At 42.6% G+C, this 16,859-nt stretch overlaps 1 protein-coding gene across 1 annotated transcript; it reads left to right on the forward strand.

Annotated features, from left to right (window-relative positions):
* The first annotated feature begins 1,524 nt into the window (after nt 1-1,524).
* On the forward strand, nt 1,525-16,472 carry LOC133968230 (segment polarity protein dishevelled homolog DVL-3-like). The gene is made up of 15 exons (XM_062404148.1): nt 1,525-2,138; nt 4,172-4,241; nt 6,720-6,835; nt 7,474-7,586; nt 8,579-8,714; nt 9,593-9,683; nt 9,789-9,858; nt 10,080-10,219; nt 10,893-10,969; nt 11,097-11,164; nt 11,255-11,404; nt 12,851-12,982; nt 13,369-13,536; nt 13,742-13,945; nt 15,171-16,472. The coding sequence occupies exons 1-15, from the start codon at nt 1,978-1,980 to the stop codon at nt 15,527-15,529; spliced, it is 2,055 nt and encodes a 684-aa protein (XP_062260132.1). The 5' UTR covers nt 1,525-1,977; the 3' UTR covers nt 15,530-16,472.
* Nucleotides 16,473-16,859: the final 387 nt, after the last annotated feature.

Genomic DNA, 16,859 nt, shown 5'->3' on the forward strand with positions numbered 1-16,859 from the left:
ATATGAAGGAAAGCAGACAGGTGACACCTATTGCACGCCCCCAAATAATACAAGTGCATCTGATGAAGTTGTAGATGACTGTGTCCTATTCAAGTCTGCTAGTGTCTTTCGTAGTCATACATTAAATGCAACACAACCATTGTAATGGAATATCTTGTGTTTTTCTTTGTGAAAACACAGTCGTAATGTTCAATGAGATGCACAATGAGATGGAAGTTAACACAGGACAATGTTAAAATCTGAAGTCTGTTTCATTCTATCTTTTTATCCATCTACTGTACCTATCTATCTGAATGTCATGTCTTTGTAAAGCACTTTGGAAAACATATGTTGTTGTCTTTTTCAGCAATCTGGGACTTGACATATCAAGTCCTATGAGATTAACCTTTTTTCCACCTCATGCACTTGAAATGCTAGTGTGTGTTATGATAATGAGTGGGTGCAGATTTGAGGGGTGTTCAATCATTACCCCAGATCATCCTAAAGGTTTTCCTTATCAAGAACTTATTTCAATTTTGATCTGTACACCGTGGTGGTCCGGAGGTGCAGAACACAACAGCAAATAAAACAAAATGACAAGAGGAGAATGGTACATAAATAAATAGCAGCCAATCTGTAATCACAAAAGCAAAACACAAAGGCATTAACTTCTAAAAGAAAAAAAAGGTAACTGCTTTGTCACTGATTGGATGTAAAGATTGTCCATGTTTTTAACAGGAAGATTTATATTTTTTAGTGATTTCTTATCACTTTGGATTTGCTGTGGGATTTGTGTTTTTAGATTTGTCGTTGTATTATGTAAATTGTTATTACGGCCCGGGCAGTTACAGGCCCTGACAGACAGTGAGGCCCTACTGAGGCTGCCCCCTGCTGGCTGCTGGGTTCCTCTGCTGCTCTTGCTTGGTTTGTGCAGCTTGTGATTAACTACAGTTGTCCATAAAATAAAATCTTTATTATCCTTCAAGGGCAATTTGATGTACAACCAGCAATAATTGCACTACAAAAACTTGTCAAACTAACATTTTGAGCTGAATAGATCCACATTTGTTCATGTTAATATTTCCACTCATTCTCCCCTCGATGTGTCCAATGCTGTTGTAGAAGCAGGACTGAAAGTGAGGTTTGCCACGGTGCAACTTTTGGTCGACATTCCTCTTTGGTTGAGAATTAGTCAAGAAATCATGAGCCTGAGCTGAGTCAATGTTCAACATGGAAACAGGAATTAAAAAATATACACATGCCAATATCACTTGAAATACAATTTGAGAAGCATTCTGTTTTAAATTACTGAGAATTAGTAGGTATAATATATATTTTATTAAATGTTATGGTATATGGAAGTTGTAATTTGTTTTAGATTTTTCGTTGTGTTTTGCTGTTCACTTCCGGTCCACGGTATGTTGATCATATAACCTTATACCTGCAGCGTAGGTCCCCCCCCCCATGCCCTGCTCAGTAGGACCACCTCTGTTGATTATATGCACTGCAGCAGGCCTCGCACAGCTGCCACTCTCCTCCTCTCCTGTAGGTGGCGCACTTCTGAGAGAGGCTCGAACGGTTGTGTGCGGTTCGTGTGCAACAAAGTAGGAGCCTGCACGGAGGAACCAGAACCTTCAGATACCGATTATCTTCCCTGCCTTTTCTCACGGTTTTCCACTCGTTTCTCAGCCTCCACTGCGCTGTCGGGAGTTTGGTACGAACGGAAACTGACGCAGTCAAATCGTCGGACGGGGCTCGGACGCCTTGCGGTGGAGCAAGGTGCTTCTTCGAATTTAAAAGGCTGGCGTAGCGTCGCATCGGCGAGCTGGCGTAGAGAAGAGAGAACCAGGGCTACGCAGCGAGTCGGTCAGCCGGGGAGAGCCGGGAAGACCACGGCAAAGCCGCCGCCAGCGCCACGGGGAGTCGGGGCCCGAGAGGGAGCCTGCCGGGCCCTCGGCTTGATGCACCCTGCCTGCCTCGCCTCAACCGCAGTCCGAGATGGGGGAGACCAAGATTATCTACCACCTCGACGACCAGGAGACGCCGTATCTGGTGAAAGTGTCCGTGCCGGCGGACAAATGCACTCTCGCAGACTTCAAAAACGTCCTGAAGAAGCCGAACTACAAATTCTTCTTCAAATCTATGGATGATGACTTCGGGTAACTGTCCAATGGGTTTACCGTGTTTAACATGGAGTCGACATTAGGCTCCGGGGTTTTCCTCACGCTACATCAGCTAGATTAACACTTAACTTGGTTACTGCCTCATTCAGCCGGCCTGTCATCAGTGTTAACGTTACCTGGCTGCCGATCATTAGCTAGCTCATTGCCTTGCCGTTCCTTTGTTAGCTGCTAGCGACGGAGCTCGCAGCGTTAGCAGCTCTGCTCAGCGTCCTGACCCCATTTGTTTACATTGCTGGTGCGGCTAGCTTACGCGACTCGGGTGCCTTGACTTTGTCACACCAAGCCTGGTGTTTCTCATGTGAACGGACACCAGAGAACACCCTGAGTGCCACTGTGACCCATTTTAGGTAAAGTGGGAACATGGTAGTGTTTGACTGAACTGATAACAACCAGTTACTACAGTAACCACCAGGCTAATGTGCTAACATGCTAATGTCAGAATGTACACGGCCAGTTTCAGTGAGTCCAGCAGGCCCCCGCTGTTGTTGTCTGTTAGCCCGAGGAATGCGCAGTTGAACACAGGAATGCCCTGTTCATCACCGTGGCAGCTTTATGAGCACGTCCCTTTGTGTTTAAACGAGGCTGGAGAAGTAGACGTTTTATGTGCCTCCAGACAGGGACTCCTGCTCAGCAGGGAAACGGGCAAACGTACTATTTTTAAACAGCTCAGCCAGGTTTCCAAAGTTGTTTTTGGCTAATTCCAAACTCCAGGGTGGGGCAACAACTCCTGGACGTTTGCAAGTGGAGAAGAAATGTTTCAAGAGGGGCCCATCTTGTCCATATTGTGAAGAGTGATCTTGATAATCCTGTAAACTAGATAGTGAAACCTTTACTCCAACCTGTGTTGGTTTAGGTTGAGCAACCTGTCTGACTGAAACAGAGATCAGAGATCCTGACAGAAACTCCCACTGACCAAGATGCACAACCATTCCTGTCCCAACCTGTAGTCTTGAGGCCATTGCTACATTTGTGCCAAATTTGTTTGCTTGAAGTGACAAGGTGGTGGAGAGGAACCATTTGACACCTCAATCAAATGTTATCTTTAAAGGCCGTAATCACAATCTGCCTCATATGGTTCAAGATGCACAACCATTCCTGTCCCAACCTGTAGTCTTGAGGCAATTGCTACATTTGTGCCAAATTTGTTTGCTTGAAGTGACAAGGTGGTGGAGAGGAACCATTTGACACCTCAATCAAATGTTATCTTTAAAGGCCGTAATCACAATCTGCCTCATATGGTTTAACAATCTGTACAAGGTGCAACATCCTCTGGTCTTAGCACTGAAACAGGGTGATCCTTAGCATGTTGTAGATTGATCAATCGAAATATTTTATTATTTGGTTGAACCATATGAGAGGAATCATGTTTATCCTTATCTCCCTTCTGGTACCATTTGACCATAGGCATGGCAGTTATATTATGCCTGACCAAGATGGCGTCTTTTGACTGGTTTCCCACTTCTGTGCTTGTAGCTTCTAAAACTTTATGATGTCTGGTTTCACCTTGATATTCTGTAGATATTCTCTTTTGAACAGTGTTATATTGTGTCAATTTGTAAGCAGATCATGCATGTTAATAAGCAAATTATCACTGGTTCATTTTCCACATCCACTTGTTATACAGGGCAGCATGCTGAATAGTTTCTCCTAACTTAATTGTTTCTCTTCTTAACCATAGTTTCATGTAACCGTCTACAAAGTATCAAGGAGCAGTTCATCTCTGCATTGAGGACATTTCAATTGTTTTCCCTCTGTCACTACACAATACTTTGCTGTGACGTTTTCTATAGGCACATTGTTTAAGCAGTATATCTTGTTTTCCTGGAAGTGAAATAGTAGTGTAGTGAGTGCACTACTAAATCAGCATTGGTTGTCCCAGTTTTCAGTGTCTGCCCTTGCTGAAGTTTCGCCCATCTCCATTGCATCTAAATACAGCCACATGTTTTATTGCCCTGAGAGCTTTTGTGTTGGTAAAGGTTCTCTGAAACAAAGCTTTGTTCTCTTTACAGGGTGGTGAAGGAGGAAATATCCGATGACAACGCTAAGCTGCCCTGTTTTAATGGACGTGTGGTGTCATGGGTAGGTTTAACGTACATCCCGGAGTCATTGCTCTGGTTTGTTTATTTGTGTGTTGGTGTGCTTCTCTCTGTGTTTACCATGTCTGTGGGGCAACTGCGTGTGTGCATGTTTAACAGAGGTTCCCATCTGCCGGCCAGTCACAACCCTACTCCATCTCTAGGGAGGCGCTCTATGCATCTGCGTGATAATATCATTATCACATAATGACCCGAGGAGCAACACACACATGAACAGCGTGATCTTTTTCTCCTATTGTGTTTTTAAGCACCTTTTTTCTGTGATTCAAAGTTTTTTTTTATTATTATTAATGATTGGATACGCTAGTCACCACATACATACACAAGCTAATGTTATGTAGTGTCCAATTTAGAGGCTCTAAGCAATAATCCGCCCATCTCCACAAAATTAGAGACATCTGGTGTTGGTGCCCAGTCGGCCTTCCTCTCTTGACGACGTTGAAATTGGATTAAGAACAAGTGAAATCACAGGATAGGAGGAAAACACCCCATAACAAAGAGCTTCACTGCATTTCAATCTAACAAGAAGATTGAATCTTAACGAAAGGAGAGAACAAAGTTGAGAGAAGGAATGTTGTGGGTCCTAATCTGAAAGGGTTATGCATTTGGTTAATACAGTGTGCTTATATTAGATCCTATTTGAGGGACATCAAAACAGTGTTATCGCTTCATGTTGGTGTTCGTTATCCAGTTCGCTCCTTCCAATGTAACCCTCTGTTGTGGTCATTTTCATTAGACTGTGCATGGGTTTGGTTCGCTGTAGTTCAAAGCCTGTTCCCCTCCTTGTGTGTGTGTGAGCGAGTGAAAATGTTTATCTCTTGGGGGTTGTTGAAATGTTCCGTGTACAAGGAGCTGTTATTCCTGTTGAGTTGCGTCCATTTGTTTGTCTCCACCGTTCATCTGTTGGCCTGATTGATTGCTCTCTGGGGTCCAGGGGCCTGGCTCGCTAGCATCACACCACATCATCACAATAGGCCAGCACCCCGAGTCTGCCATGTTTATTTTATTGTCAGCTCACAAAGGTATATTGCTTATTTAAATCTTTACACCCTAGTTTGCTACAACTGTCCTGCTGTAAAAATGAAATGTACTGAAGTAGACTCCAAATGTTATAGTGCGTATGTGTACTATCTAAAGATATAACTGAGAAAGGGTTAACATTAATAGTTCTACGGCACATCGTACAACAATAATAACTCCTATTTAATTACGGTCTTAAAACAATAGTTTGCTGTATTATTTCTGAACTGGTCATTAATTTTAATATATCTTGTTTAAGACAAGTTGCCCAGTTCCAGTATGATACAATTAATCTGCTATTGTTTTCATTTTTTATTGGACATCGCCATTTTCTTCCCTTGCAAAACTTCTTCTTGTCATTCAGTCTCATAATGTGAACATCTTTATGCTTTGGAGTTTTGGTTGGACAAATGTAACACATTTTGTTGATCACCTGGGGTTGTGGGGAAACTGTGATGTGTAAAGAAAGTTCATTTATTTTAGTTTGGCTTCAGAAATGGTACAGCTAAGCACTATGGAGGTAATGTTTGATAGACTTCATGGGTGTGGTGAGGATAACATGAGATATGACTCTAGACACATGTTGACACACATGTTCTGAAAAGACAGAACATGATTCTTTGCCCTGGAATCTACTAAACAGCTGAGTTTCTTTATTTTGTAATTATTATTCTACACAAAAGATACAGTATATACTGAAATGTATATAGTTCAGCTATTACATCAGCTCCTACCAAATTTGATCTTTTTACCCCCTTCAAGCTGCTAAAAGAGCAGATAGTTAGCTTTTAAGTTAGTTTTTGCACGCAAAACCCAATGCAGCTATGGACAACAGCCAAGATGCTCCAGAACTTAAGAACCACATTAGACAGGGTTTAAAAAATGCTCCCTGAAATGTGTTGAAGGTCAAAAAGAGGTGGAAATGTAAACAGCTGAATGTGCTAATATTAAAATGTGCTGGTGAAATGATTTCCTCTGTGCGCTCACGGCCCATTGGAGCCCACTTTTTCCCACACTGTGGTAACTCAGGCAACGCTGTCAGGTAGACAAACCACAACTCTTGACTGTGTGTTTTTATTTCTCTTTCTTTCTTTAATTCATAGCTGCTTCTGGACAGCGTTGCTCTGTCAGCAGGAAATTAGGAGAAGGCAAATACGTTTTTAGTATTTGTTGAAGCATTTTTAGTCCCCAAAGTAAGAGCACATTTGTAGCTATTAGCTGTTTTATTTTGTAGTAATAGTTTACGTACCACCTGTAAATGTTGTTCAGGCTGTAGGCTGTGATAGTACAACAAGATATCCTGAATATGTGTAGTGTAAATATAGTAGTGCCCTGACGTGTGCCTGTGCCCACTTATTCTGTGTCTTCATGTGTTCTCTTCCCTCTCTGTCTTTGTCTCACCCCTCAGACTGACCTGATTCTCTGTTCTCTTTGTTAACAGTTGGTCTCGGGAGACGGGGCCCACACAGACACCGGCTCAGTTGCAGATAGTATAGAGCCGACACCCCCTTTGGAGAGGACCGGGGGCATCGGAGACTCTAGACCACCTTCCTATCAGTCAGTACACTCAAGAGAAGACTTGTGGCATCTTTGTCTAATGTGCAAAAGAGCGAGTTTGTGCAACTCTTGATTCTGTGGGTGTGTGAGTGAGCCAGAGATGCCACGTGTACTTTGTTTGGCTCTATGTATGGGTCTTGAATGAACCCATCTGGTTTTTCTAATAATCTCAGTTTCACAGGAAACCGCAAATTGAATAGAAAAAGTACGATACCTTGTGACTGCTAAGGAGGACAAATAATCCAGCCATTATCAACAAGTTATCTTCGTGCTAGAAATAAATCTTTTGTAACATTTGATTTGGTAAAGTAGAGCACAGATTTCTCTGTCATGCCCACTCTAACGAGTCTTTTAGTTCTTTAATGTATTTGTTAAAAGCTTTTGCATTTATCTTCATGTAAATCAGTGTAAAGTGTGTAAAAGACACATTCAACAACTTCAATTTCTTTCAGCCCCAGAGTGAATCCTCAACCACACTAAGGCAGACCTTTTACATTTGATACAGTTTATGATGTGATTTTAAAAAGTAGTACTTTATATAAACTTGAAATGGACTTGACTGCTCCACTGATGTTGATCGATTGTATTTCTCTTTTTTAATGCCCACCCTCTCCCCTGTTCTATCGCTCTGTCTGAAGTGGGAAAGCAGCAAGCGGTCGAGACAGTTTGGACAACGACACAGAGACCGGCTCCATTGTGTCGCAAAGGAGAGAGAAGGAGAGGCCAAGACGGAAACACACTAATGACCACGGTCAGAAAACTGTAACTTAAGCTGTTTTCAGACATGGACTCCGGAAAAAGTCTGGAGAATTCGGTCTGGGCTTTCACTGGACTTTCATATGGGGTGAACGCAGTGGGAGATTGTTCGGGTCATTTACATTACATGTCATTTAGCTGACGCTTTTGTCCAAAGCGACTTAAATTTTTAGTACACTCAACATTTATGAGGGGCTACTTAGGGGTTCAGTATCTTGCCAAGGACACTTCGGCATGCAGATGGGGAAGAGTGGGGTTTGAACCGGCAACCTTCATGTTGGAGAATGCCCGCTCTACCCCCTTGGCCACAGCGCCCCTCGGTCATGCCCGAAAATGTTTTAGTTTGCAGAAGTAAACAAGTTGAAATTTGTCAGTGTTTTCATCTACGTTCAATATCTGACGCCTCTTTCCCATCCTGAGACATTTGTAGTTTTTATTTTTTTCTGGTTTGCTACTGGCGAAACATTGTCAACTCGCTCACTGTTCATTTTCCTGCTGTATTCTCAAGTGGGCTCACTCAGACATTTTCCAGACATGGCACTAAAAGCTCTGATAAATGTCCAGAATTTCTGTTTTGGACTCTGGTGACCTCACATTCAGCTCCAGAAAATCTCCATAGAAGTTTTTTCCGTGCATGTCTGAAAACAGCTTTTGTGTTTTTTTTTTTTATGTTTCTCGTTTTACTTAATGTTTTTGGAATCTTGTTCATGGAGCTGATAACTTTTTCACAATGATTCTCCCAAATTTGCACAATTAAACCCTTTTAATGTAAAACCCTTTGCTAAGAAATGTTAGTTACATCCTTGGTTTTGTGCTGTCACTGTTTTAGTAGCTATAGTATGAATTTAGATGGAAAGAAGAGTCTAACATCTCCCATGACAAACTGACCTCAATTAGTCTTTCCTATTTAAGTCCGATTTGTGGATACATCTTAACTTAATTTCCATTTGTCACATACATTCTGATCATGATGTCGTCCTGCTGCAGCTGGGAGGCAGAATGGCGTCTCATCGCGGGCAATGGGGCGCGGAGGTGCAGAGTACGACAGCTGCTCATCCTTCATGAGCAGCGAGTTAGAGTCCACTTCCTGCTTTGATTCGGAGGATGACGACGCAACCAGCAGGTCAGACGTTTAGCTTGTTCACTCAGAAAAGCTATCTGGCCGGAGGAAAGCATCTACATTTACAGATGCTGGCTTTTGGCAGAGATTAGCACAGACTAATTGTCTCGCGGCTTTGTGGTCACCTCCTGGATCTCCTCCAGGGCTCGTAAAAATATCTGCAACCCACGTTAAAGCCTCTGCTGTTCTCAGCCTTTAGGCATCTACCAGGATTACTTTTCCTGTTGTTGCAGCTCTAATAGACCTTATTTACAGATTCTTTCTCCTGCAGAATGAAATTGATTTTTTTCGCCTCAACAAAATGTCTTGCTAGTGTTGCCAACTGAGGCTTTGTCAGGACATAACTTCTAGATTAAGTTAACTGGATGCTGTCGCAGAAACGGTTAAAGCCATCCTGACCCCTGGCCAGCATAACTTTATTACAGAAATATAATAAAAGTTATGTGCGGAACAGGGAGGTTTACATACAACATTTACACAAATTACATGAAGACAATTTGATTATGGTTCGGTACAAGTACTTTTTGTTAGATTGTGTCCTGGATGTAAACTTGATTTAGGTAGAAAAGATAACTGAAAATATATGGTTTAATTTCGTTTTTAAAAGAGCTATATTTAAGTTTTGCTGTTGCTGCATAGCATATTATTCACAGCTGTTTACTTAGCAATCTAGCTGACACATTACAAGTTCTATTCCAAACGTGATTTCTTTAGTTGCCAAGAACTTTCTCCAGCGTTAAGCTCTTCGTTTGCTTCTATATTTATCTTTGCTTTGTACTGAAGTCAGCATAATCACGTCATAGCATAGTTATTCATGATTAGATCAAGCATTGAAGTGTTGTGTAAAGTTTATTCAAATGCTAAATATTTTCTGGTTTCAGGTTTAGCAGCTCCACCGAACAGAGCTCCTCTCGTCTAATGCGACGACACCGCCGTCGTCGACGGAAACCGAAGGCCTCCAATATTGACAGGGTGAGACCACGCACACACTTGGAAGAACAGGAATGCAAATCCTACCTAAATCTCTTTAAGAAAAAGTATTTATTTGCATTCCTCCCATTTCATTCTTCCCTCCAGTCGTCGTCATTCAGCAGCATCACAGACTCCACCATGTCTCTGAACATCATCACCGTCACCCTCAACATGGGTAAGTGACTTAACTATTCGGAAGTTCTACACAGAACATGATTGGATTTGAATGAATCAATATGTAGTCTGCCTATTTTCCTTAATAAGCTTCCTTGTGTTGTCAGCCATTGAGCCAGATTTGAAAAAAGTATAAAGAAGATACACAAATGTTAACAATTTGCTCTACTTTAATTCGTAATTAAATCCCTGCTGCTTCGCTTGTTCCCCTCCACCTCACAGAGAAGTACAACTTCCTGGGCATCAGTATTGTGGGTCAGAGTAATGAGAGGGGAGATGGAGGAATCTACATTGGCTCCATCATGAAGGGAGGAGCTGTGGCTGCAGATGGACGCATAGAGCCTGGGGACATGCTGTTGCAGGTGTGTGTGTGTCTTTGTGTGTGCGTGGGGGGTTGAGAAAGAGTACAGACATAGAGAATGTACAATGTTTGTAGGTTGTTACCAGGGTAAAACTTCTCAACAGGCAAAACAAATTCATGGCTTATTAGCATAAATGTCATTAAACGTTTGCTGTGAGTCAAGCATGTGTGTTGATTCAGATGTGGTCGGAGCCGATCCGAGCCTCTCCAGTGTAGGTAGCTGCATGTTGTGTTTGTGTTTAAGTGCCAGCACCTGTAGTGAAGTGGAAAGACTTAGTAATGTGTGAGCAATAAACGTTTTTCTAATCAATGCCACAAATGCTTTTAGCATTATGTCACTACACAACATGTGATTTAAAGATTTCTACAAACCTTTTTCTCTTTATCTATTCCTCTATCCCATGCTTGTTTTATGTTTCAGCGCTCACTCACATGATATCAGTAAAAGTTCTGTATTGCATGGTTAAGAAACTCTTTTGTGCCTCACTTTCCTTTATTACTCTTATATGGGACCTCATGTTGAAACAATGCCAGTTTTGCTAATTGCTCTGTGCAGCTGGATTTAATGGCCTGGCTGTGAAAATGTTATACCTCTTTATACGGAGAACAATGGAGCGTGAGGTTTGTCATCATTTGAGTATCAGCTTTGATATATTTTCTTTTTTTCCCTGAAGGTAAACGACATCAACTTCGAGAACATGAGCAATGACGATGCAGTCCGAGTGCTGCGGGACATCGTGCACAAGCCAGGGTGAGCAGCACAACTTAGCACAAACTCTGTCAGATAATCATAATCTTCCATAAATCGTGCAGCTGAGACTCTTCAGTTTGTTTTTTTAGATCAATGTGGGTGTAAACTTGCTTGTGTTTTTTACCAGCCCCATTACTCTCACTGTGGCTAAGTGCTGGGACCCAAATCCTCGTGGCTGCTTTGCTCTGCCAAGGAGTGAGTATTTGATTCTTCTTCCATCGTGTTGCTCTGGCTCGAATATGGTCACCAACTCCCAAATGACTTCCCCGCCTTTCATTTCAACAGGTGAGCCAATCCGGCCCATTGACCCAGCTGCATGGGTGTCCCACACGGCGGCCATGACCGGGGTGTACCCTCCGTATGGCATGAGCCCTTCAATGAGCACTGTCACCTCCACCAGCTCCTCCATCAGCAGCTCTATCCCTGAGACTGAACGTGAGTCCTGTCGCCCACTGAGGGCTGCATGTTGTGGCCTTTAATAAAGGACCTTTTGTTCAAAACAACTAAACACATTGTATTTTAGCTCTTAGTCGTGGTTTCCATTCCCTTTTACTTTTTCAGTATCCACCCTGAACAGGATCTTTTATATTTAATGTTCTTCTGAGGTATAAAGTCCTACAGGATTGTTTATATGCCAGGATATGCATTTTGTTAAACAAACACAAACCCTCCAACCTCCAAAACTGTGCTAATATCACTTTCTTCCTCTGGCGTGTTAGTAAATCTTTGTTAACTGTGGCCCTGCCCTTTCACTGCATTCCTGCAACTTCTCTCTGTTCCAGCTTTTTGCTGTGCTCGGCCGCACAGCTTCCATCTGCTCAGTAACTCTTGTCAAACTGAGCTCATAACTCACAGCTTTCATCCTCCCTGTAATCTTTGGAAGGACAGTGATGCTTTTTTCTCCTTTCTTTCTGGAGAAATACCTCCACTCTTAACACACTTTCTGATCAAGTTTTGGGGATTTTCCCTCTCAGAAAGAACATTAATTGCACTTGATCACATGCTTTGGGTAAATATCTGCGATATCCCTACACTTAAAAGAGAGGTTTGGCTGGTTCTGTCACCATTTTTCAAATTGAATGGCATATTTGTCTTGTGCTGTGGATAATTGGGTAAGAGGGTAAAAAGTGTAGCTACAGTAAAGTTTAAAAAGACTTAGTCTTTGGTGTGGGTTATTTTTTATGGAAAAAAGCAGTAAAAAAAAACAATGAAACCTAGTATTGTTAATCTTCAATGAAAACATCTTCTTTCCTTGAAGTTATATCCAATGTCAAACTGTCTCGTGTGCAGCACTCAGAAAATGTTAACAACCTTTTTATTGTTTTATACAGTAACGAGGAAAAATCCTCGTCGAACGGGCGGTAAATGAGGCAGTGAGAGAGGAAGTCAGAACTTTGAGTGAATTACAGCACATTATTTGACTGCAATAATCCTCAGTTAGATGAAACGTAAGATATAATAATGCTCTAGGGAGATCATTTGATTCACTATGAACAGGCTTTTGTTGGGGTTTTGTCTCAGTCGTGGTCCAGTTCAAACGGAAATCAAACCTGATCTCGCCTGATATGCGTCAAGTCAGAAAGGGACACAAACTACACTCCAGACCACAGGAAACCAAATACTATTCCTAAACAGACTTACATTTTTGTAGTTGTCCTGATAACAGCACTCAGCTAATTTTTCCTTTTGAGTTTTAGGGGGAGAAAACCGAAAGTTCTCAACTGTTTTAATACATGTAGGAGATTAACATGTTTTTTCCAAACAATATCAGTGGTAAATATGTTTGATGTGAGATGGATAGCCAGAGTATCTCAGCTCTGTTAGGAGAATGTGGTTCAGCTGCTGTGTTTATTTGAACGCATGTTCTTTGATATTTCCCAGGATTCGATGACTTCCACCTCTCCATCCACAGCGACATGGCAACAGTTGCTAAGGCCATGGCCTGCCCAGAGTCAGGTCTGGAGGTGCGGGACAGGATGTGGCTCAAGATCACCATCGCTAATGCCTTTATCGGTACGTCTGTCAGAGCGGAGGGCATGGACTTGCATTTGTAATGTCCTTAATTAGTATGCATTCACATCTTTTCTTTTATTCTCTCCATTCAGTTTGTAGACTGGTTCTCCCAATTCTAAAGTGACGACATAAAGCGTTTTTCCCCAGTTAAGAATTATTCTTTGTCTTAATGAAGCAGTATAATCACCAGTTTTCATGGCAACAGCCGTTCAATGACAGTTGTGCTGATAAGCCATGAATTTTTTTTGCCTGTTGAGAAGTCGGCAGATCTCCTGGTTCATTGCTCAGTTACTATTATGTACTATTGTGTGTTGCTACTGGCCAAGACACAGCAAAAATTAAGCAGAACTGCAGAATTCACATTTTATCAACGCGTGTGTCTTCAGGTTCTGATGTGGTCGACTGGCTCTTCCATCACGTGGAAGGCTTCTCGGATCGCCGCGAAGCCCGCAAATATGCCAGCAACCTGCTGAAGGCCGGCTACATCCGACACACTGTGAACAAGATAACCTTCTCTGAGCAGTGCTACTACGTCTTTGGAGACCTCTGTGGCAGTAAGTGCAAACTGCAGCCTTCATTTTGCTAAGTTCTGCCTGGAGTGTGAGCAATAATATTAAAATGATATACAGTTTGTTGGTTAAGTTGTATTTCCTGCCACATCTTTTGAATGCACTGTTGTAAAAGAGGACACGTATATAATAGAAGTGGGTGGTTACTGCGGTAGTCTACATCATTGTTTCTTCCTCTTTCCTCCCTCAGATATGACCCACCTGTCTCTCCATGATCACGATGGTTCCAGCGGGGGTGCCTCAGATCAGGACACCCTGCCCCCTCTCCCCCACCCCGGGGCAGCTCCCTGGCCGATGCCCCTGCCCTACCAGTTCCCCATCCCTCATCCCTACGACCTGCCACAGCCCTTCAAAGGTGGACCAGGCGCTGGCAGTGCAGGAAGCCAGCAGAGTGGTGAGTGCAGCGGGAACAGGAAGTTTCATCACAAGAACAGTATAGTTGTATTGAAAAACAATCTCAAGAGAAGGGGAAGTGTTATGGTGGTTTGTAACTATTCTGATACAATGTTGAATATTGGAAAATCCATCCATCCAAAATCAATCTTTTGGGTATTTACTTAACCTGTTTAGAGTTATCTGTGTCTTCACAAACAAATATTTATAAAAATGTTTATTGAAACCTTTCAAATAGTAGGATATTAATCAATTTATCTGTAGCAAACACTCAAGTTTCTCCCAAACATATTTCAATTAGAATGGCCTTCTCTCATTTCTAATGAGGGACAGAGGGACTTGTGCCTCAGGAGGGAGAGGAATTCTACAAAGAGCCAGATGAGCCTATCAACACAAATGTCTCCATACAGTGACTTGTCCATTGCGTGTTGGAGTTATAATACTTCTAAGACTTACAGGACACAGTCTGGCTCTGTTGAGAGTGAAAAATATGTCTTCCAGCCACGCCAAAGCTGCCTTATTTTCATGATGCATTTTGTGTATTGAAAGTGTGTAGAAATAGAAAACCAGACATTGTGGTTTTAGGAGCAGTCTGCTTACGCAATTGAAATGTTTGCTGACCAACAACAGCTGGACCCACTGACTGCACACAACATCTCATGTGTTCTGTCCTGATTTAATGCCTGCACACTACGGCAATTTGAATGTGTTGGTGAATATCTTAGCTAACAAGATACAACATGAAAATACCAGTTTGCTTCATTGCTTTTCATGTTTTTCTTGCTTGAAATGTTTGTGCTGAGTTAGTCTAACAAACCACACCTGTCTCAAGAAATCTCCTACCAAATCTTTTCATTTCTGTGGATTTAATATAATTTCATGGAACATGTATCTCTACCACTATAGTCCTTTTTATTCATATCAACTGTTGGTGTCATTCATCATTCTGAAGATCTTGCTGGAAAAGCAAACAGGCTGTTTGTGGTAGCAAAATGAGGCTGGTGAAGGCAGCTAATTCTCTGTGACCATGTCTGAGTTAGTCATGAAGCTCTCCTGAGTGTCTCCCACAAACTGGGTCAGCACTCACTGCATTACTTCACTGGCACCCAGGTGGGAGGGAGAGGCTCATGTAGGTCATGCAGATATAATATTAAAAAGGGTATGTTTTTTTAAAATGTAATGTCACATTTGGATAATAAGTACCATGTCTTCTCCTCTGTCCACAGGAAGCAGTGGTTCAAACTGCAGCAAAAACGAGGGTCGGAAGTCCGGCGGCAGTGGCAGTGAACCTGAGATCAGGAGCCACCGAGCTCCTAGCGAGCGCTCGGTCGCTCCCTCCAGTGAGCGGAGCGTCCGCAGCTCTGTCAGCCACCGCAGCGCCAACTCTCACTCCATAGCCTACGGGCCTGGCCTCGTTTACGGCCCCCCTGGTCTGCCCCCCCAGCCCCCACACTTGTCTACAGCTGCGCCTGGTGCCCCACCGGGCAGAGAGCTCGCCTCCGCACCCCCTGAGATCACTGGATCACGCCAGTCCCTGCGCATGGCGGTGGGCAACGCCGGAGAATTCTTCGTTGATGTGATGTGATGTAATGCAGGTTTAAGGCCGATTTAAAGTAGCATATTGGGTTTTCTCATGACGTTGTGAGAATGAGAAGGACAGCGTGACCGGACGGGAGGTCCTGTTACCCCAACGCTGTTATTCCAATTTCCTGAATCGAACCAATCCTGCTGTGTGTGCGAAGAGAAAATGCTTCCCCTCTCTGTTGCTTTTTTCCTTATAGTAGTGGCCATACTTTCTTCAGTGAAGAAGCTCCCTCAGTCAAGATTGAACCAAAGCAGCCTTTCTCCTTTTTACGCTCCTTGGTGGGGAAGAGTTTGTGTGAGGTCAAAAAGCAAGAGAGAGAAAGAGGGAGGGAGGGAGGCGGTGGAAACGGACGGCAGGGGAGGATGAGTCAGCGCTTTCTACATGGATGTTTTTCATTTGTTCTTCTCTTCACTCTTCCCTCCTCTCTGCCTCCTTATCTTGCATTCTCTGTCCTCCCCCACCCATGTCCACGTCAAAACTGAAAGAGAGAAAAAAAGAAGCCAATCTTTCAATTCCCACTTGCTGACCCCTAACAAGACGAGAGGGGAAAAAAAACTGTAACAACGCCGAAACGAACACTAACTGTTGACCTTATTCAGACTTTTTAAATGTTTGCTTGACTTAAAAAGAGAGAAAGAAATGGAAATAATTGTATGTAGTGCAAGAGAATCGCAGTCCTTCTTACTGTAAGAATGCATTTGTTTAATTATATATACGTAGTTGGTCACAACTAGTTTCATTCTCTAATGCTTAACATGAGCATCCAGCTTCCAGAGTCATTTTTACACTACACTGCTGCATTTTCATCTGTTAACCAGAGCATTTTCTGACTCTGTCGTGTGATAATGTATAGTGGAAAAAAAATCCTACCATGTCTTTCACACTACTCTTTTATCAAGGAAAAAAATGTCTTTTTATTTATAAATATAGTTTTATGACTTAACTGTGCTGCTCTGCGTAGTTTTTATTGCTCTGGTGTTGTTGGTGTGTGTGTGAGTGAAACTGCACTTTGAAACCTAGTCTTTTTTTGTCTATATGTCACCGCAGGTCATATTTGCGTTTAAAAGCAGCAGATTCCAGACTGTCCACGAGCAGGAATGTGAAGGTCAGGCAGTCTGGTGCACAGATGTGTGTGTGCGCGCAAGTGTGCAAGAGATCTGTGTGTTAGGGGGGGTGCATTTCCCTCAGAAGTGAATGACCTTATGCCGAATGTTGTTTGTTTCTAGGCAGCAGGGGGGGGGGGGGTACCTTATGTACAAAGGTGATTCAGTGAAATAATAAAACAAGTTTAAAGTAGAAACCGATGGATTCTGCGGAACAGAGAGCACCC

The sequence above is a fragment of the Platichthys flesus genome, chromosome 14, assembly GCF_949316205.1.
Source record: "Platichthys flesus chromosome 14, fPlaFle2.1, whole genome shotgun sequence".
Lineage (NCBI taxonomy): Eukaryota > Metazoa > Chordata > Actinopteri > Pleuronectiformes > Pleuronectidae > Platichthys > Platichthys flesus.